At 45.3% G+C, this 20,863-nt stretch overlaps 5 protein-coding genes across 10 annotated transcripts; all 5 read left to right on the top strand.

The window, feature by feature from the left end:
* The first annotated feature begins 647 nt into the window (after positions 1-647).
* LOC309720785 (uncharacterized protein) lies at positions 648-9,895 on the top strand. The gene is made up of 11 exons (XM_082557959.1): positions 648-973; positions 4,675-4,836; positions 4,924-5,185; positions 5,398-5,616; positions 5,970-6,014; positions 6,529-6,740; positions 8,674-8,757; positions 8,840-8,910; positions 9,027-9,147; positions 9,282-9,446; positions 9,684-9,895. The coding sequence occupies exons 2-11, from the start codon at positions 4,708-4,710 to the stop codon at positions 9,801-9,803; spliced, it is 1,428 nt and encodes a 475-aa protein (XP_082414085.1). The 5' UTR covers positions 648-973; positions 4,675-4,707; the 3' UTR covers positions 9,804-9,895.
* On the top strand, positions 6,502-8,387 carry LOC309720519 (uncharacterized protein). 2 transcript variants are annotated; one of them, XM_082557522.1, is made up of 5 exons: positions 6,502-7,116; positions 7,188-7,532; positions 7,633-7,701; positions 7,947-8,003; positions 8,163-8,387. In XM_082557522.1, exons 1-4 carry the CDS (start codon positions 7,005-7,007, stop codon positions 8,000-8,002), a joined length of 582 nt encoding a protein of 193 aa, XP_082413648.1. In that variant the 5' UTR covers positions 6,502-7,004; the 3' UTR covers position 8,003; positions 8,163-8,387. The 2 variants fall into 2 exon arrangements, with proteins under 2 accessions (XP_082413648.1, XP_082413649.1); XM_082557523.1 differs by lacking the exon at positions 7,633-7,701 and having other exon boundaries at positions 6,510-7,116.
* Positions 9,896-9,915: 20 nt separating the features above from the next.
* On the top strand, positions 9,916-11,095 carry LOC309720520 (uncharacterized protein). The gene is made up of 3 exons (XM_082557524.1): positions 9,916-10,271; positions 10,343-10,687; positions 10,788-11,095. Exons 1-3 carry the CDS (start codon positions 10,160-10,162, stop codon positions 10,859-10,861), a joined length of 531 nt encoding a protein of 176 aa, XP_082413650.1. The 5' UTR covers positions 9,916-10,159; the 3' UTR covers positions 10,862-11,095.
* Positions 11,096-11,700: 605 nt separating this feature from the next.
* LOC309720517 (uncharacterized protein) lies at positions 11,701-14,744 on the top strand. 3 transcript variants are annotated; one of them, XM_082557518.1, is made up of 9 exons: positions 11,706-11,960; positions 12,043-12,113; positions 12,230-12,350; positions 12,485-12,649; positions 12,886-13,473; positions 13,545-13,889; positions 13,990-14,058; positions 14,304-14,360; positions 14,520-14,744. In XM_082557518.1, the coding sequence occupies exons 5-8, from the start codon at positions 13,362-13,364 to the stop codon at positions 14,357-14,359; spliced, it is 582 nt and encodes a 193-aa protein (XP_082413644.1). In that variant the 5' UTR covers positions 11,706-11,960; positions 12,043-12,113; positions 12,230-12,350; positions 12,485-12,649; positions 12,886-13,361; the 3' UTR covers position 14,360; positions 14,520-14,744. The 3 variants fall into 3 exon arrangements, 2 of the variants coding, with proteins under 2 accessions (XP_082413644.1, XP_082413645.1); XR_014280504.1 differs by lacking the exon at positions 13,990-14,058 and having other exon boundaries at positions 11,701-11,960; XM_082557519.1 differs by lacking the exon at positions 13,990-14,058 and having other exon boundaries at positions 11,709-11,960.
* Positions 14,745-14,933: 189 nt separating this feature from the next.
* LOC309720518 (uncharacterized protein) lies at positions 14,934-17,862 on the top strand. Of its 3 annotated transcripts, XM_082557520.1 has the most exons (9): positions 14,937-15,109; positions 15,192-15,262; positions 15,379-15,499; positions 15,634-15,798; positions 16,035-16,622; positions 16,694-17,038; positions 17,139-17,207; positions 17,453-17,509; positions 17,669-17,861. In XM_082557520.1, the coding sequence occupies exons 5-8, from the start codon at positions 16,511-16,513 to the stop codon at positions 17,506-17,508; spliced, it is 582 nt and encodes a 193-aa protein (XP_082413646.1). In that variant the 5' UTR covers positions 14,937-15,109; positions 15,192-15,262; positions 15,379-15,499; positions 15,634-15,798; positions 16,035-16,510; the 3' UTR covers position 17,509; positions 17,669-17,861. The 3 variants fall into 3 exon arrangements, 2 of the variants coding, with proteins under 2 accessions (XP_082413646.1, XP_082413647.1); XR_014280505.1 differs by lacking the exon at positions 17,139-17,207 and having other exon boundaries at positions 14,934-15,109; positions 17,669-17,862; XM_082557521.1 differs by lacking the exon at positions 17,139-17,207 and having other exon boundaries at positions 14,938-15,109; positions 17,669-17,860.
* The last annotated feature ends 3,001 nt before the right edge of the window (positions 17,863-20,863 follow it).

Below are 20,863 nucleotides of genomic sequence, written 5' to 3'. Positions count from 1 at the left end.
CTTATTTATTCTTATTCTTTATTCATACCTTTATTATTGTTTATCTATAAAGAGTGTTTGGTTTCTCTTTTTTTTTCAAAAACAGGAAACTGGACTTTTTCTGTTTTAGGGTCTTTTAGGGTCTGGCCCACCAAAAAAAATGTAATAATACTAAAAGGGTTTTTAGTATTATTTCATATTTTTTCATTCTACTTTATTTATTTTGTGTCCCCTAGGGGCAGCTGGTGACCTGCAGTATCACCCTCTGCTATCCAGTTTACTGTCTGCACCCTTGTCAGTCTGTCTCTCTGTTACCCCTGCTTCACTTCCTATTCCCTTTCTTACTCATGTCTCACTTTATGCCTCTGACACTTGCAAAATACTTCACTCAGAACATTCAAAATCACTCTTTCCACAGTTTGCAATACTTCACTCAGGACAGTCACAATCATGTTCTCACACAATTTACAATAGCACTATTCTATTTGTTCCACTGCCTTATGCGTTAGGGCAAACTCCTCAGCCAGGACAGCTGCCTCTTGTAACGTGGCCACCTTCTGCATGCTCAGGTACATCACTGTCTGCTCAGGAAAACAGTTCTTAAACTCCTCCAGCAATATTAACTCGCACAGCGACTTAAAGTCTACAACAACACTCGCCTGACTCCAACTATCAAACAATATACACAGCAAAAACTGGAGTGTTAAAATTTCAGGGTTAAAGATGTTAGAGTTGATTTCCACTCTCAAAGTGTCATTTTAACACATTCTGATTCAAATAGTGTTCAGTGTTGGAGTTATTAAACAGTGTTATTCAAGTCCAAGCAAATGAACTCTGAAGAGAGTTATTTAACTTGGCAGGCCCCTGGGCTTCTGCCCAGGTAAACCCGTGGATCAATTAATAGTTTGCTCTGCCGGGCCGATTTTCCATGTGCTTCTGCTGGTTACACCGTGGTGGATGCCTGCCGTACTCATTGGAGTATTTTACACAAACGGTAAGTTATTCAAACTTATATAAAATTCACGGTATTCTATCGGCGCAGTGAGGTTTTCTTGATGTTTCTTGGTGTTCGGTTGCTGAAAACGAGCTTTAATAGAGGAGGAGATGTGTCGAAAATTCTATTTAGCCTCCAATGCTAATGTTAATGTTGCAGTCTTTTTACTCGTGATGGTAGACACTGCACGTGGAAGCGCCGCGCCACGTTCAGCTTTTTCCCTGTTCACACAGACACGTCTTTCTCCACGCCAGTTCATGAGCGTTTTTGCTTCTCTGTTTATTCAGAGCAATTTTTTCACAATTGATAAGTAAATAACATCCCAAAATAATTGAAGAGAGCTTGTTTTAGTCACTCCTGCTTTTACTTTGACATTGTCAAAGGCTTTTACTTTGGAAGTCAAAATCAGAATGACTTGATATTGATATGGTATCACTGTGGGGCTGTATACTGTTGATCTAAAGTGGAATTATCCTGTTGAAACATGAATTTTTCATTTAAGAGCATTTTGAAATCGTTAAAAGAGTAGGTCGTATATGGACAATTTGAAAAGGCTTTTATTTTGGAAGGCAAAATAAGATGGCCTTGATAGTGACAGGGCACAATTAGGGTACAAGGCTGTGTCATATAGTAGTGATGGCCAAATGAAGCTTTCCGAAGCACTGAAGCTTGTATTGAAAAATGGTTCATTACTCGAAGCTTTTCAACACAGTCCTCTCCGGTGACATCTGGTGGCGAATATTTTGAAGAGCAGCTTGAATCTGCAAAATAAAACGGACTGCTCAATAAAAAATTCACTGGGTGAATGGGTTAAATGCAGAGGAACTATTTCCCTATGGGGACTAACACGCACACTCAATCATCACTGCTCACTCAAGAGTGGAGTTCTCTCTGATATTGGGCCACCGTTCCGTTGCTTTGAACATGTAATTGGTTTTGTTTTCTCGATTGGGGGGCTGAAAAAAATGTAATGCGTATTTGCGTAATACATTTTGATCAATAAACTTTCCCTATTTAAACATGCACTATGGTGTGGCCTTTCTTTGCTCATAACTCCTTTATGTTGGTAAATACAATAAGTGAGCAACATATACAATATACATATGAGACTGCACAGCACATTATGGAGTATGCCCCTGCTGTGGAGTCCTGCCCCCATCTACTTGTCATTTAATCACTGGACAGCTGGACAGGTTCATACAAAATATTAGATTAGGCCAATTGTCCTATACATATTTTTGACCTAGGGGTGGGATTGATTGTGAACTGGAAAGGGAAAATGCTTAGGGGCTGAGTACGGCTGCATCGTTACTGATTTGTAGAATCATTTTGATTCCATACAGGATCCGATTCAATTTGATTGGAATCTTGAAAGTTTTGCCTCAGTCAGAAATATTACAATTCTGGTCATCTATCAGTATATATCCATAATTTCGTATCTATTAAAAGAAAGCTGACACATGTGAGACTTAATTAGAGATGTAAACAGAGAGTTATGAACCTGCAGCTGCAGAAGCCAGCGAAAAAAAAAAAGAGGCAAACACAGCGCGGACCCGACGACGCACCAAAATCTGACTCTGACGCGTCGGGTCCGCGCTCTGTGTTTACGTTTGTATGCAGAATCCGTAAACCTGCTCCCAGGTACTGTTTTAGCTGTATGGTGTTTGACGACATGTTGTGAGGTTTAACCTGAGATGCTGGCGTTTCAGGCATAATAACGTTAATTTACAAATCGACACAGGATTGTAATGAATCAATATAAATTTATCCAATTTAGCATGGATTGTAATCAGAAAGGCAATAATCAAAACCCACCCCTAATCAAGAACTTGCAAAGTAAAAACATGATCTATGTCAGGTAGCCCTTTTGTAATTTACATTTAAAAAGAGGATTAGTGTTACTGTGCGCTGGCTGAGTCTGTTTCTTTTCTTAGAAATAGTTTCTCCTGCCTTGGAGAAAATCCACTTGCATGGAACAGCACCGAGTGAACTGAAGCTCAGACACTAAATTCGATTAATTTTGAAGGGAGTCCGGTTTGGCAGGCACAGCTCGACCTGTCAGCGGTTTTTAGCCACAACTGTGTTTAAACTTTTGAACCTTTTAATCGGAGCATGCGGGTCTGCTCTTATCCAATCACTGTATTGATCCATCAGCACTGAGATCAATGCATTTGTTCTTCTGTGAGGGTGTACCACTGACAGATATGCGCATGTGTACAGTGAAAGGTCTGTTTAAGTTGTTAAATGATGACAAACACCTGAGCTTCAGGTTTAAAGGATCATCCCTCAGTTTTTCCCGATACTGGAACAACTAGTGCTGAGTTTGTTTGCTGGTCCTTCTCTGAAGACTGAAACCTGCTGCTGCTGATGAGGAGCATTTGTTTCCGTGGTTAAAGTTCTGCTGCCGGGCGTGAGGAGGAGGCCACAGTTTAACCAAGCGATGAAGCATCTGTCCAAAAAGAGGAAGAGTCTTTATCCTGAGCTCATCTGCTGAGAAGGAATTTCTCCCCCCAGTCAGTCTGTCTTCACTCACACACACACCCACACACACCTTTACAGGTGAATTTCCTGCCTGTGTTTCTGCTGGTTTACACAGTCAGTGCTCACTTTATTAGGACCATGTTGCAGTGAGTCTGAAAGTTTCATGGTTGTGTTTAATATTCTGAAGCTTTACTGACGCAGGAAGGCTGGCTGGATGGGGGGGAGGGATTCAAATGCCCCGGGGGAGATTTGAATCCAGGCCTCTGGAAACACCCTTTGACCATGTGACTGACCTACTCCACCTTTCAAGTTTAAAGTTCAGGTTTTCTCACAGCGGCGCGTTAATGTGGCGAGCGTGCTCAGCTGTCAGGACATGCACACGCACTGAATACCAGAAATACCACATAGCTGACATATTTCACCCACCACGCTGTGACGTGCAGTCACTCTTCTTCACTGATGAAGACTCTGCAACACACTGAGTGCAGGATTCACGTAGCCTTCAGTCTGATTCATTCACTTTCCAAATCACAGCCACGATAGCTGTGAGCGCTTCGTGTTTATTTTTCTGTTACTGGAGCCAATCATGTGCTTTATTATCAGTCTGTTAATCAGCTGATCCTTCAGCCTGATTCACTGCATTCTTCTTCTTTTTCTCTGTTTCTTGTTATTCATGCATTCCACAGAGTGCCTTTGTCCTGTCTTCCTTCCCTCTCCCAAACTGGTCTGAGCCTGGCTCTGCTGGAGGTTTCTTCCTGTTAAAATTGAGGTTTTCCTTGCCACTGTCACAAAACTTCTTACTCATATGGTTGTTGAGAGTACAAAGACAGTACAGCATCTCAAGGTGACTGTTGTTGTGATTTGGAGCTTTGATTCGGAGCTGAATAAAACCAAGTTAAAACTGGTCCACATCAGAAGTGTACTCGAGCTGTCAGTCAGGAACATAATTCAAATAATAATTTATGACACAACTAAAGCCAAATGGAGTCCAATCACAGTAAAGGACTCTGACCTCCTGAGCAGATAAAGGCGTCCACTGGAGGAGCTCAGTTTGTGACTCAGAGATGTGTTAATGAATGTGAAACTGTGAGCCCGAGGCAGGCTGACACGGGCGTGATGTCATCGCTTGTGTCAGGTCTGCTTGTCATGGACGTTAAAAAGATGATGATGTCATTGATTGTTTGTGATTGATTACCTGTATCTGTTTTAACCCTCGTCAGCTCAAACATCGGTAAAACCTTTAGCCTGTCATCATGGCAACCAGTACCAAATGGGGGGCGGTAAAGGACCAGTTGACCAGAGGCCCCGCCACAGTCACTGACGGCAAGGTGGAGGCCAATCTGGAGAACGCTGACCCCGAGCTCTGCATCCGACTGCTGCAGGTAGGAAAGAAGCAGAACCTCAGGAGTCCTGCAGGGGAAGGAGAGGGCGTCTCACAGCTCTGACCGATGGTCACTCTGCCCCTCCAGGTTCCCACAGTGGTGAACTACTCGGGTCTGCAGCGGCGGCTGGAGGTGAGTAATCAGTCATGGATGGTGCAGTTCCTTGAACTACAGGGTTTGGACCTCCTGCTGGAGGCGCTGGAGGCTCTGTCGGGCCGCGGCTGCGCCCACATCGCCGATGCTCTGCTGCAGCTCACCTGCGTCAGCTGTGTCCGGACCATCATGAACTCGTCCGCAGGGCTGCATTTCATCCTGGACAACGAGGGCTACATCAGGATGCTGGCTCAAGGTGGGTGGAGGACCAGAAAGTTAGAATGAAGCAGATCTGCCTTAAAACCACCTTAAAATCATATTTACACGCTACCCTGAGCAACAGGTAGACTCAGGTGGCTGTTCCAGCCTAAGCTAAGCAGGTAGCCGGTGTACCTGTGAGGTGAAGATGACGACTCAGAGTCATTACTTATGAAAGCGGTAACTCCACCTCCTCCTATATGCCCTCAGCTCTCGACACGTCCAATGTCATGGTGAAGATGCAGCTGTTCCAGCTGCTGGCTGCTCTTGCCGTCTTCGACCCTCGGGGACACCACCTCGTCTTCGATGCACTCGACAACTACAAGGTATGCTCATGTCCTCGTCCACTTCCTCCTCTCTCCTTATTTCCTTCCTGTCCTTCCTTTTTTCCTTTTTTCCCTTCCTTCTCGGTCTCCTCTGAGGTGATTTGTGATTTCATGAGATCAGTTTAAGTAATCTGAACTCTGCCTCACGATGGCAGTCAGGACAGTTGGCGCTCAGTCATATAAACAGTTAAATGTTGCTGTAGGTCCAGGTCACTTTCAGAGGCTCTCTTGGCTGATTTCATTTGTTTAGAGGGGCATGTTTACCTGCTTGATGGACGAACCAACAGATGTCGCATGAGCTGGATGGGGAGACATGAGCAGGCCATTTGGGTCGGTTTGAAAAGCTTTATCGGCAGGACGTTAGCAAAAGGAAGTGCGAGTCAGTTTCACTTAGTTTCAAGGCTAACATGACAAGCAGAACAGCTCAAACTGAAAGCCACTGGCTGACTACCTAAGTCAGCAGAGAGCTCACAAAGCTCCACCACAGCTCCTCGCTGCCAGGTGAGAGCAACGACGACGTGGTCTGTGTACCATCAGGGCGTAACTGCAGATACACCATAACAAACAGCTGAACCTCAGACGCTGCAGATCTTATCGTCCCCGCCCAGCCTGTTCTCACAGGCTCTGAACTTACAGCATGGAATCATGGGATACCACACGTGTGCACACACACACTCGTTTTATTATCTTAGTGAGGACATCTCATTGACAGCTTCTCCCTCGAAGAGCTCTTCAGCACCATCAAGGCATTCAGAGACCTCTTCCTTCGAACCCTCAAGGTCAGCGCCAATCGCAGTGCGGCTCAGTCTGCAGGACTCATACCCTGCCGCACGTTTGCATGTGTCATTTAAACTATGTCTCAGCCAGCCAATCGGCTCTGACTTGAACCGTGACAAAGTGTGGTAGCTGCCACACATTAGTCCTGTTTCCCTGTAAATGTTAAGCTCCGCCCTCTCTGGGGGGCCGGTTAGCCTGCTGAAGTTTGAACTGTGTGTTCCTTTTATTCTTCGATCAGGAGAACGAAGGTCACAGGGAGCAGGAGAAGAGGAGGAAGAGGTTGGAGGAAGGGAGGAAACTGAGAGAAGAAGCCCCCACCAGAAAGATCAGCAAGTCAGACACCATTATTTCACCTTAAATCCTCCCTCCTTAAATGGAGAGACAGGTGTCCCTCACCTGTCTCTCCAGGTGTGGCAGGTGAAGGACAGGTCAAGTGCAAGTGGAGAACAGGTGAGACATGTGAAGGGCCGGTGACGGACAGGTCGAGAATCAATAGCTGACATCAGCAACATTTTTCTGCAACAGTTTATCAGCAGCTGAATATTTAAAGGAAATGATGTGACAGCATCAGGACGAGAAGAAAGTTTGTAAAGATTAAATGCTGCTGTACCTGTGAGGCTGTCAGGTGATGCAGTGACAGCTTTCACCTGTTGTTTGTGACACGTGCGCTAAGCTCACAGGGGAACGTGTGTCTGTGCTGCAGTTAGGACAGACATGGCCAATTGGGACGAAGGATGCACCGTCGACAACCTGCTGGCCGAGATCAGGAAGGGCTGCAGGCTGAGGAAGACAAGCCCACGGGCAGAGCCGGACGGTGGGGTCGAAGGTGAGAGCCCGGCAGGACTTCTGCAGACTTTCTTGTCACTACTGCTCGTTTGATCAAGTTCTCCTTTTTAGGTCACCCCGGGGTCACGCAGATGTCACCGGCCCAAGATAAGCCAGATTTTCCCGAGAAGCCTCGGGAGGAGGTCCGGACTCCCACACATCCACCTGCTGGAACCAGACCAGAACCGGAGCCAGCAGAGCCAGACAGAGCTGCCTCAGAGCTCCAGGCCCTCTGTGAACGCCCCGCAGCTGAGGTCCAGGGTCCGGAGTCTGAAGTGGACACCAGACCGGCGCAGCAGGAAGTCCAGCACACAGCTAGTCAGCAGGATGTGACCCAGGTCAACAGGAGCAAAGATCCTAACCCGGAAGATTCTGCTCCCCGGAACGCATCAAACACCTTAGACACCAGCCCAGCAGGTAGAGTGAGGCGCTGTGCTCTCTGCTTCAGGCTTTGAGCACGCTCAGTGCTGCTGTTTGTTTCTGAAACATGGAAATTTTAATGCTTCCTGTCCCACAGCCCACCCACACAGATCAAGTTGTGTTCAGTGTTTGCAGCAGAGTGACGGAGACTCGGCCGCAGATTACAGTTGAGTGGAGTCGAGATTGCCATACCATGGTGATGTAGCCGGGTCAGTCTGGCTGTTGTGATGTAGCTCTGAGTCTATGAGGTCACTTCCTGTTCCTGAACATTAGTGTTTCCTGTGACATGGTGAGCTGAGGCTCAGGCTGTAAGGTCTCATCAAGACGATGATAGAACATCCTTTAGTGTTGATGATGAAATAAGCTTTATATCTAGAAACCGACCAATCGTATCCTCTCTTTGATCTCCAGAAGGCCACACAGGAAGAAAGCGTTTGAAGAAAAAGAAAAAATGCATCCTTCAGTGAGGTGAGCTCACCTGCAGCTGTGCATAAATCCACGTCAGCGGCGATTCACTGCTGTCCTTCACTCTAAAGCATTTCATTGGTCGAAATGTTTTTATGTTGTGGGATTTAAGGTCTTTTTTTAAATATCATTTATTATTTTATTCTTCTTCTATGGTTCCAGGTACATGGGTCAGGACTTGTTTCTGTGGCGACAGGACTGGACCTGCAGGAGAACAAAGTGTTTAACCCTCTGTAGAACCTGGGACCATTTCGTGGCCTTTGCGTTTTTTAATTCCACACCATTTCCACTGTGTTTTACGGAAGAGGATTAGGGCCACTGGAAAAAAAAAGGAAAGAATTCTGACTTTAATCTCAGAATTCTGAAAAAAAGAAGTCAGAATTCTGAGATTAAAGTCAGAATTCTGAAAAAAAGAAGTCAGAATTCTGAGATTAAAGTCAGAATTCTGAAAAAAAGAAGTCAGAATTCTGAGATTAAAGTCAGAATTCTGACTTTTTTCAGAATTCTGAGAAAAAAGTCAGAATTCTGAGAAAAAAGTCAGAATTCTGAGATTAAAGTCAGAATTCTGACTTTTTTCAGAATTCTGAGATTAAAGTCAGAATTCTGAGATTAAAGTCAGAATTCTGACTTTAATCTCAGAAAAAAAAAAAAGTCAGAATTCTGAGATTAAAGTCAGAATTCTGAGATTAAAGTCAGAATTCTGACCGAAACCAAAGCCAACAAGTCGAGAGTCACGCTGCTGCACCACATCCTGCAGGTAATGCTGGGAATACTACGAATACTGGGGAATACTGCAGTATTCTCATAATAATTCAGTTGCTGCTGTTTGTGACCCTTAGGAGGCTGAAGAGAATCACCCCGACCTGCTCAACCTGCCCGATGACCTGGAGATCTGTGCAAAGGCTGCTGGGTAAACACATATAGGAGTTCAGTCACGTACAGACTGCTGGGTGGAGTCTGTGACGTGGTAGCTCAGGTGTTTCGCCTGCAGCGGTGTTAAATGTTGCCCTCTGACTCCACCTGCAGGCTCAGCTTGGACTCTATTCAGTCTGAAACAAAGACTCTAAACAAACGGCTGAAAAACTCAGAGAGGAGCGTTTCCTCCTCATCTGACGACATGAAGGAGCAGTACCTGTCCACCATACAGGTGAGTCACTCAGGATGAGGCTGTCACCTTTACGGGCAGATAAATCCAGTCTGTACACTCACTGACACCGTTTTAGTGGGACAGACCTGCTGTTCCAGGTGAACTTACCTGTTGTTCTTATGTGGTGTTACCAGGAGAGCCTGCAGGCTGTTGAGCAGCTGCAACTCCTGCTGTCATCTGTGGAGGAGCAGAGGAAGCACCTGTCCGCCTACCTCTGTGAGGACAGCAGCAGCTTCTCCCTCGAAGAGCTCTTCAGCACCATCAAGGCATTCAGAGACCTCTTCCTTCGAACCCTCAAGGTCAGCGCCAATCGCAGTGCGGCTCAGTCTGCAGGACTCATACCCTGCCGCACGTTTGCATGTGTCATTTAAACTATGTCTCAGCCAGCCAATCGGCTCTGACTTGAACCGTGACAAAGTGTGGTAGCTGCCACACATTAGTCCTGTTTCCCTGTAAATGTTAAGCTCCGCCCTCTCTGGGGGGGCCGGTTAGCCTGCTGAAGTTTGAACTGTGTGTTCCTTTTATTCTTCGATCAGGAGAACGAAGGTCACAGGGAGCAGGAGAAGAGGAGGAAGAGGTTGGAGGAAGGGAGGAAACTGAGAGAAGAAGCCCCCACCAGAAAGATCAGCAAGTCAGACACCATTATTTCACCTTAAATCCTCCCTCCTTAAATGGAGAGACAGGTGTCCCTCACCTGTCTCTCCAGGTGTGGCAGGTGAAGGACAGGTCAAGTGCAAGTGGAGAACAGGTGAGACATGTGACGGGCCGGTGACGGACAGGTCGAGAATCAATAGCTGACATCAGCAACATTTTTCTGCAACAGTTTATCAGCAGCTGAATATTTAAAGGAAATGATGTGACAGCATCAGGACGAGAAGAAAGTTTGTAAAGATTAAATGCTGCTGTACCTGTGAGGCTGTCAGGTGATGCAGTGACAGCTTTCACCTGTTGTTTGTGACACGTGCGCTAAGCTCACAGGGGAACGTGTGTCTGTGCTGCAGTTAGGACAGACATGGCCAATTGGGACGAAGGATGCACCGTCGACAACCTGCTGGCCGAGATCAGGAAGGGCTGCAGGCTGAGGAAGACAAGCCCACGGGCAGAGCCGGACGGTGGGGTCGAAGGTGAGAGCCCGGCAGGACTTCTGCAGACTTTCTTGTCACTACTGCTCGTTTGATCAAGTTCTCCTTTTCAGGTCACCCCGGGGTCACGCAGATGTCACCGGCCCAAGATAAGCCAGATTTTCCCGAGAAGCCTCGGGAGGAGGTCCGGACTCCCACACATCCACCTGCTGGAACCAGACCAGAACCGGAGCCAGCAGAGCCAGACAGAGCTGCCTCAGAGCTCCAGGCCCTCTGTGAACGCCCCGCAGCTGAGGTCCAGGGTCCGGAGTCTGAAGTGGACACCAGACCGGCGCAGCAGGAAGTCCAGCACACAGCTAGTCAGCAGGATGTGACCCAGGTCAACAGGAGCAAAGATCCTAACCCGGAAGATTCTGCTCCCCGGAACGCATCAAACACCTTAGACACCAGCCCAGCAGGTAGAGTGAGGCGCTGTGCTCTCTGCTTCAGGCTTTGAGCACGCTCAGTGCTGCTGTTTGTTTCTGAAACATGGAAATTTTAATGCTTCCTGTCCCACAGCCCACCCACACAGATCAAGTTGTGTTCAGTGTTTGCAGCAGAGTGACGGAGACTCGGCCGCAGATTACAGTTGAGTGGAGTCGAGATTGCCATACCATGGTGATGTAGCCGGGTCAGTCTGGCTGTTGTGATGTAGCTCTGAGTCTATGAGGTCACTTCCTGTTCCTGAACATTAGTGTTTCCTGTGACATGGTGAGCTGAGGCTCAGGCTGTAAGGTCTCATCAAGACGATGATAGAACATCCTTTAGTGTTGATGATGAAATAAGCTTTATATCTAGAAACCGACCAATCGTATCCTCTCTTTGATCTCCAGAAGGCCACACAGGAAGAAAGTGTTTGAAGAAAAAGAAAAAATGCATCCTTCAGTGAGGTGAGCTCACCTGCAGCTGTGCATAAATCCACGTCAGCGGCGATTCACTGCTGTCCTTCACTCTAAAGCATTTCATTGGTCGAAATGTTTTTATGTTGTGGGATTTAAGGTCTTTTTTTAAATATCATTTATTATTTTATTCTTCTTCTATGGTTCCAGGTACATGGGTCAGGACTTGTTTCTGTGGCGACAGGACTGGACCTGCAGGAGAACAAAGTGTTTAACCCTCTGTAGAACCTGGGACCATTTCGTGGCCTTTGCGTTTTTTAATTCCACACCATTTCCACTGTGTTTTACGGAAGAGGATTAGGGCCACTGGAAAAAAAAAAAGGAAAGAATTCTGACTTTAAAGTCAGAATTCTGAGATTAAAGTCAGAATTCTGACTTTAATCTCAGAATTCTGAAAAAAAGAAGTCAGAATTCTGAGATTAAAGTCAGAATTCTGACTTTTTTCAGAATCCTGACTTTTTTCAGAATTCTGAGATTAAAGTCAGAATTCTGACTTTAATCTCAGGAAAAAAAAAAGTCAGAATTCTGAGATTAAAGTCAGAATTCTGAGATTAAAGTCAGAATTCTGAGATTAAAGTCAGAATTCTGAGATTAAAGTCAGAATTCTGAGATTAAAGTCAGAATTCTGACTTTAATCTCAGAAAAAAAAAAGTCAGAATTCTGAGATTAAAGTCAGAATTCTGACTTTAATCTCAGAAAAAAAAAAAGTCAGAATTCTGAGATTAAAGTCAGAATTCTGACCGAAACCAAAGCCAACAAGTCGAGAGTCACGCTGCTGCACCACATCCTGCAGGTAATGCTGGGAATACTACGAATACTGGGGAATACTGCAGTATTCTCATAATAATTCAGTTGCTGCTGTTTGTGACCCTTAGGAGGCTGAAGAGAATCACCCCGACCTGCTCAACCTGCCCGATGACCTGGAGATCTGTGCAAAGGCTGCTGGGTAAACACATATAGGAGTTCAGTCACGTACAGACTGCTGGGTGGAGTCTGTGACGTGGTAGCTCAGGTGTTTCGCCTGCAGCGGTGTTAAATGTTGCCCTCTGACTCCACCTGCAGGCTCAGCTTGGACTCTATTCAGTCTGAAACAAAGACTCTAAACAAACGGCTGAAAAACTCAGAGAGGAGCGTTTCCTCCTCATCTGACGACATGAAGGAGCAGTACCTGTCCACCATACAGGTGAGTCACTCAGGATGAGGCTGTCACCTTTACGGGCAGATAAATCCAGTCTGTACACTCACTGACACCGTTTTAGTGGGACAGACCTGCTGTTCCAGGTGAACTTACCTGTTGTTCTTATGTGGTGTTACCAGGAGAGCCTGCAGGCTGTTGAGCAGCTGCAACTCCTGCTGTCATCTGTGGAGGAGCAGAGGAAGCACCTGTCCGCCTACCTCTGTGAGGACAGCAGCAGCTTCTCCCTCGAAGAGCTCTTCAGCACCATCAAGGCATTCAGAGACCTCTTCCTTCGAACCCTCAAGGTCAGCGCCAATCGCAGTGCGGCTCAGTCTGCAGGACTCATACCCTGCCGCACGTTTGCATGTGTCATTTAAACTATGTCTCAGCCAGCCAATCGGCTCTGACTTGAACCGTGACAAAGTGTGGTAGCTGCCACACATTAGTCCTGTTTCCCTGTAAATGTTAAGCTCCGCCCTCTCTGGGGGGCCGGTTAGCCTGCTGAAGTTTGAACTGTGTGTTCCTTTTATTCTTCGATCAGGAGAACGAAGGTCACAGGGAGCAGGAGAAGAGGAGGAAGAGGTTGGAGGAAGGGAGGAAACTGAGAGAAGAAGCCCCCACCAGAAAGATCAGCAAGTCAGACACCATTATTTCACCTTAAATCCTCCCTCCTTAAATGGAGAGACAGGTGTCCCTCACCTGTCTCTCCAGGTGTGGCAGGTGAAGGACAGGTCAAGTGCAAGTGGAGAACAGGTGAGACATGTGAAGGGCCGGTGACGGACAGGTCGAGAATCAATAGCTGACATCAGCAACATTTTTCTGCAACAGTTTATCAGCAGCTGAATATTTAAAGGAAATGATGTGAGAGCATCAGGACGAGAAGAAAGTTTGTAAAGATTAAATGCTGCTGTACCTGTGAGGCTGTCAGGTGATGCAGTGACAGCTTTCACCTGTTGTTTGTGACACGTGCGCTAAGCTCACAGGGGAACGTGTGTCTGTGCTGCAGTTAGGACAGACATGGCCAATTGGGACGAAGGATGCACCGTCGACAACCTGCTGGCCGAGATCAGGAAGGGCTGCAGGCTGAGGAAGACAAGCCCACGGGCAGAGCCGGACGGTGGGGTCGAAGGTGAGAGCCCGGCAGGACTTCTGCAGACTTTCTTGTCACTACTGCTCGTTTGATCAAGTTCTCCTTTTCAGGTCACCCCGGGGTCACGCAGATGTCACCGGCCCAAGATAAGCCAGATTTTCCCGAGAAGCCTCGGGAGGAGGTCCGGACTCCCACACATCCACCTGCTGGAACCAGACCAGAACCGGAGCCAGCAGAGCCAGACAGAGCTGCCTCAGAGCTCCAGGCCCTCTGTGAACGCCCCGCAGCTGAGGTCCAGGGTCCGGAGTCTGAAGTGGACACCAGACCGGCGCAGCAGGAAGTCCAGCACACAGCTAGTCAGCAGGATGTGACCCAGGTCAACAGGAGCAAAGATCCTAACCCGGAAGATTCTGCTCCCCGGAACGCATCAAACACCTTAGACACCAGCCCAGCAGGTAGAGTGAGGCGCTGTGCTCTCTGCTTCAGGCTTTGAGCACGCTCAGTGCTGCTGTTTGTTTCTGAAACATGGAAATTTTAATGCTTCCTGTCCCACAGCCCACCCACACAGATCAAGTTGTGTTCAGTGTTTGCAGCAGAGTGACGGAGACTCGGCCGCAGATTACAGTTGAGTGGAGTCGAGATTGCCATACCATGGTGATGTAGCCGGGTCAGTCTGGCTGTTGTGATGTAGCTCTGAGTCTATGAGGTCACTTCCTGTTCCTGAACATTAGTGTTTCCTGTGACATGGTGAGCTGAGGCTCAGGCTGTAAGGTCTCATCAAGACGATGATAGAACATCCTTTAGTGTTGATGATGAAATAAGCTTTATATCTAGAAACCGACCAATCGTATCCTCTCTTTGATCTCCAGAAGGCCACACAGGAAGAAAGCGTTTGAAGAAAAAGAAAAAATGCATCCTTCAGTGAGGTGAGCTCACCTGCAGCTGTGCATAAATCCACGTCAGCGGCGATTCACTGCTGTCCTTCACTCTAAAGCATTTCATTGGTCGAAATGTTTTTATGTTGTGGGATTTAAGGTCTTTTTTTAAATATCATTTATTATTTTATTCTTCTTCTATGGTTCCAGGTACATGGGTCAGGACTTGTTTCTGTGGCGACAGGACTGGACCTGCAGGAGAACAAAGTGTTTAACCCTCTGTAGAACCTGGGACCATTTCGTGGCCTTTGCGTTTTTTAATTCCACACCATTTCCACTGTGTTTTACGGAAGAGGATTAGGGCCACTGGAAAAAAAAAGGAAAGAATTCTGACTTTAATCTCAGAATTCTGAAAAAAAGAAGTCAGAATTCTGAGATTAAAGTCAGAATTCTGAAAAAAAGAAGTCAGAATTCTGAGATTAAAGTCAGAATTCTGAGATTAAAGTCAGAATTCTGACTTTAATCTCAGAAAAAAAAGTCAGAATTCTGAGATTAAAGTCAGAATTCTGACTTTAATCTCAGAATTCTGAAAAAAAGAAGTCAGAATTCTGACTTTTTTCAGAATTCTGAGATTAAAGTCAGAATTCTGAGATTAAAGTCAGAATTCTGACTTTAATCTCAGAAAAAAAAAAAAGTCAGAATTCTGAGATTAAAGTCAGAATTCTGAGATTAAAGTCAGAATTCTGACCGAAACCAAAGCCAACAAGTCGAGAGTCACGCTGCTGCACCACATCCTGCAGGTAATGCTGGGAATACTACGAATACTGGGGAATACTGCAGTATTCTCATAATAATTCAGTTGCTGCTGTTTGTGACCCTTAGGAGGCTGAAGAGAATCACCCCGACCTGCTCAACCTGCCCGATGACCTGGAGATCTGTGCAAAGGCTGCTGGGTAAACACATATAGGAGTTCAGTCACGTACAGACTGCTGGGTGGAGTCTGTGACGTGGTAGCTCAGGTGTTTCGCCTGCAGCGGTGTTAAATGTTGCCCTCTGACTCCACCTGCAGGCTCAGCTTGGACTCTATTCAGTCTGAAACAAAGACTCTAAACAAACGGCTGAAAAACTCAGAGAGGAGCGTTTCCTCCTCATCTGACGACATGAAGGAGCAGTACCTGTCCACCATACAGGTGAGTCACTCAGGATGAGGCTGTCACCTTTACGGGCAGATAAATCCAGTCTGTACACTCACTGACACCGTTTTAGTGGGACAGACCTGCTGTTCCAGGTGAACTTACCTGTTGTTCTTATGTGGTGTTACCAGGAGAGCCTGCAGGCTGTTGAGCAGCTGCAACTCCTGCTGTCATCTGTGGAGGAGCAGAGGAAGCACCTGTCCGCCTACCTCTGTGAGGACAGCAGCAGCTTCTCCCTCGAAGAGCTCTTCAGCACCATCAAGGCATTCAGAGACCTCTTCCTTCGAACCCTCAAGGTCAGCGCCAATCGCAGTGCGGCTCAGTCTGCAGGACTCATACCCTGCCGCACGTTTGCATGTGTCATTTAAACTATGTCTCAGCCAGCCAATCGGCTCTGACTTGAACCGTGACAAAGTGTGGTAGCTGCCACACATTAGTCCTGTTTCCCTGTAAATGTTAAGCTCCGCCCTCTCTGGGGGGCCGGTTAGCCTGCTGAAGTTTGAACTGTGTGTTCCTTTTATTCTTCGATCAGGAGAACGAAGGTCACAGGGAGCAGGAGAAGAGGAGGAAGAGGTTGGAGGAAGGGAGGAAACTGAGAGAAGAAGCCCCCACCAGAAAGATCAGCAAGTCAGACACCATTATTTCACCTTAAATCCTCCCTCCTTAAATGGAGAGACAGGTGTCCCTCACCTGTCTCTCCAGGTGTGGCAGGTGAAGGACAGGTCAAGTGCAAGTGGAGAACAGGTGAGACATGTGAAGGGCCGGTGACGGACAGGTCGAGAATCAATAGCTGACATCAGCAACATTTTTCTGCAACAGTTTATCAGCAGCTGAATATTTAAAGGAAATGATGTGAGAGCATCAGGACGAGAAGAAAGTTTGTAAAGATTAAATGCTGCTGTACCTGTGAGGCTGTCAGGTGATGCAGTGACAGCTTTCACCTGTTGTTTGTGACACGTGCGCTAAGCTCACAGGGGAACGTGTGTCTGTGCTGCAGTTAGGACAGACATGGCCAATTGGGACGAAGGATGCACCGTCGACAACCTGCTGGCCGAGATCAGGAAGGGCTGCAGGCTGAGGAAGACAAGCCCACGGGCAGAGCCGGACGGTGGGGTCGAAGGTGAGAGCCCGGCAGGACTTCTGCAGACTTTCTTGTCACTACTGCTCGTTTGATCAAGTTCTCCTTTTCAGGTCACCCCGGGGTCACGCAGATGTCACCGGCCCAAGATAAGCCAGATTTTCCCGAGAAGCCTCGGGAGGAGGTCCGGACTCCCACACATCCACCTGCTGGAACCAGACCAGAACCGGAGCCAGCAGAGCCAGACAGAGCTGCCTCAGAGCTCCAGGCCCTCTGTGAACGCCCCGCAGCTGAGGTCCAGGGTCCGGAGTCTGAAGTGGACACCAGACCGGCGCAGCAGGAAGTCCAGCACACAGCTAGTCAGCAGGATGTGACCCAGGTCAACAGGAGCAAAGATCCTAACCCGGAAGATTCTGCTCCCCGGAACGCATCAAACACCTTAGACACCAGCCCAGCAGGTAGAGTGAGGCGCTGTGCTCTCTGCTTCAGGCTTTGAGCACGCTCAGTGCTGCTGTTTGTTTCTGAAACATGGAAATTTTAATGCTTCCTGTCCCACAGCCCACCCACACAGATCAAGTTGTGTTCAGTGTTTGCAGCAGAGTGACGGAGACTCGGCCGCAGATTACAGTTGAGTGGAGTCGAGATTGCCATACCATGGTGATGTAGCCGGGTCAGTCTGGCTGTTGTGATGTAGCTCTGAGTCTATGAGGTCACTTCCTGTTCCTGAACATTAGTGTTTCCTGTGACATGGTGAGCTGAGGCTCAGGCTGTAAGGTCTCATCAAGACGATGATAGAACATCCTTTAGTGTTGATGATGAAATAAGCTTTATATCTAGAAACCGACCAATCGTATCCTCTCTTTGATCTCCAGAAGGCCACACAGGAAGAAAGCGTTTGAAGAAAAAGAAAAAATGCATCCTTCAGTGAGGTGAGCTCACCTGCAGCTGTGCATAAATCCACGTCAGCGGCGATTCACTGCTGTCCTTCACTCTAAAGCATTTCATTGGTCGAAATGTTTTTATGTTGTGGGATTTAAGGTCTTTTTTTAAATATCATTTATTATTTTATTCTTCTTCTATGGTTCCAGGTACATGGGTCAGGACTTGTTTCTGTGGCGACAGGACTGGACCTGCAGGAGAACAAAGTGTTTAACCCTCTGTAGAACCTGGGACCATTTCGTGGCCTTTGCGTTTTTTAATTCCACACCATTTCCACTGTGTTTTACGGAAGAGGATTAGGGCCACTGGAAAAAAAAAAGGAAAGAATTCTGAGATTAAAGTCAGAATTCTGACTTTTTTCAGAATCCTGACTTTTTTCAGAATTCTGACTTCTTTTTTTTTCTGAGATTAAAGTCAGAATTCTGACTTTAAAGTCAGAATTCTGACTTTAAAGTCAGAATTCTGACTTCTTTTTTTTTCTGAGATTAAAGTCAGAATTCTGACTTTAAAGTCAGAATTCTGACTTTAATCTCAGAATTCTGACTTCTTTTTTTTTCTGAGATTAAAGTCAGAATTCTGACTTTAAAGTCAGAATTCTGACTTTAAAGTCAGAATTCTGACTTCTTTTTTTTTCTGAGATTAAAGTCAGAATTCTGACTTTAAAGTCAGAATTCTGACTTTAATCTCAGAATTCTGACTTTAATCTCAGAATTCTGACTTTAATCTCAGAATTCTGACTTTTTTTTTTCTGAGATTAAAGTCAGAATTCTGACTTTAATCTCAGAATTCTGACTTTAATCTCAGAATTCTGACTTTAATCTCAGAATTCTGACTTTAATCTCAGAATTCTGAAAAAAGTCAGGATTCTGAAAAAAGTCAGAATTCTGACTTTAATCTCAGAATTCTGACTTCTTTTTTTCAGAATTCTGAGATTAAAGTCAGAATTCTGACTTTAATCTCAGAATTCTGACTTTAAAGTCAGAATTCTGACTTTAATCTCAGAAAAAAAAAAGTCAGAATTCTGAGATTAAAGTCAGAATTCTGACTTTAATCTCAGAAAAAAAAAAGTCAGAATTCTGACTTTAATCTCAGAATTCTGAAAAAAAGAAGTCAGAATTCTGAGATTAAAGTCAGAATTCTGAGATTAAAGTCAGAATTCTGAGATTAAAGTCAGAAAAAAAAGTCAGAATTCTGAGATTAAAGTCAGAAAAAAAAGTCAGAATTCTGAGATTAAAGTCAGAAAAAAAAGTCAGAATTCTGAGATTAAAGTCAGAATTCTGAGATTAAAGTCAGAATTCTGACTTTTTTCAGAATTCTGAGAAAAAAGTCAGAATTCTGAGATTAAAGTCAGAATTCTGAGATTAAAGTCAGAATTCTGAGATTAAAGTCAGAATTCTGAGATTAAAGTCAGAATTCTGACTTTAATCTCAGAAAAAAAAAGAAGTCAGAATTCTGACTTTAAAGTCAGAATTCTGACTTTAATCTCAGAAAAAAAAAGAAGTCAGAATTCTGAGATTAAAGTCAGAATTCTGACTTTTTTCTCAGAATTCTGACTTTTTTCTCAGAATTCTGACTTTAATCTCAGAATTCTGAGATTAAAGTCAGAATTGTTTGGTTTTTTTCCAGTGGCCCTAATCCTCTTCCGTAGTGTTTAATGGAGTATAGCCAAATTTTCAAACATGTATTTTTTTTTCCCATTTTATTTTAAAATTTCAGTCTGAGTTTTTTAAATGAGCTTAAATGGCTGAATAAAAGGCATACATCCACTATCGAACCTCGTGGCCGATTTCTGCCCCTTGAAACCCATTATAAACGCTATTTTTCACTGCAAATTAATTACGGTCAAAGGGATCGTCGATGTTTAAGTTTCACTTTCATTTTGGAGGAGGCCTTAGAGTTGTAATTTTTTTATTTGTCCACCGGGTGGCGCCCTTGCTTCACATTTGACCCCTGCTGGAAAACAGCGGGCTGCTTAAACAGACCTGCGGGAAAGGAAGCCTGATTCCCGGCGTGCAGCAGCGGCTTCGCCCGCTGATCGGGCGGGACCATTTTCGGTCCCTAGGACCGTGAGAGGGTGCATTTTTTTTTTTTTTTTTTTTTTTTGGTCAACAGGAAATGACGTATTTGTTGTCACGTGTGTGCTGGAAAAAGGAGTCCCCGGTGATCGTACCCCGGGAAGATGCACTTTTTTCGGCCTAGAGGAGCAGCATTTGCCGCCTGGAGAGCAGGAGCATGTGCAGAAGACCAACCGGAGAGTTGGTGAACAGGTTGGCAAACCATGAAAGCCATATGTGTGGTGCTTCAACAAACACTCGTCCAGAGTGATCAACATAACAGTGTGTCGGGTTGACTTTTATACAAACAAACCAAAAAAAACAAAAACATGTCATTGTGAAGCTTTGGCAAATACTAGATTGGTCAACTGATGTGCCGTAAGCATCTGTCAGGCTCTCTGACAGTTAGTTAGTGTTGCCTACAGTTAAAATATATAATTGTGGTGAAGAGTTAGTATGATTTTACATAAATGGAACCCACATTTAGGAGCCCTTCAGTAAATCCAGGCCAAGCTAAGAAGATGAGCAATGGGAGAAAGACCAAGGACAGAACACATGGAGATGACTGACCAGCGAGCTTTTAATGCTTAAATCTCGTCAAAGTAACTTTTTGTTGTGACTAAATTGTAAAGAGGGATGTGTGTGTATAGAAAGATGGCTGTTAGAGTAGCAGATGTTTAATTTTGTCTAAATTCACTATTAATTTACCTAATCAATTCAAATCAGAGGGAGAGGACAAAGAGATTGTACAAGATCAGGAAGAACAAGGTGAGCCAAAGAGTGAAGGGAGATGGAAAAAACAATAATTATTTTTCACAAAATAATTTTACATACAATTCATGAATATTTTGTGTGCTTTCCAGTAGCTTGCTTAAAAAAGGCAGTGGACATTGTAAACATAACATACTAACATGAACTAGAAAATTATTTGCGAGCAAAAATGCAATGTGAATGAGACTAAAAGTGAAGAAGTCACTTGGATGAATGACGTAGCGTTTCTCCCACTGAAAACACAACGTCCAGATGAACACAATCAACCTTATTGCATACTCTGAAGTAGTTAAGTTTCAGAGTAGGGTAGGTTTGAAGAGATTTGAAGATTTTGCCATTCATTTGAATGGGAAGAGAAATTTTAAAAAGTTTAAAAGTTACAACAAAGAAAAGCAATAGCAGCGTAGTCCTGAATGTAAACTGTCAATGTAAAATCAGCCCTCTTACCAGTTTGCTTCTTGTCCAGGTGTATCGAGTTGCAGTGTGATTTTCCTTCTGTCTTTAATGAGTAATGGTACT

This window comes from Aulonocara stuartgranti (assembly GCF_965226115.1).
Source record: "Aulonocara stuartgranti genome assembly, chromosome: 13".
Classification (NCBI taxonomy): Eukaryota; Metazoa; Chordata; class Actinopteri; order Cichliformes; family Cichlidae; genus Aulonocara; species Aulonocara stuartgranti.
This window is presented reverse-complemented; position numbering and strand designations above follow the sequence as displayed.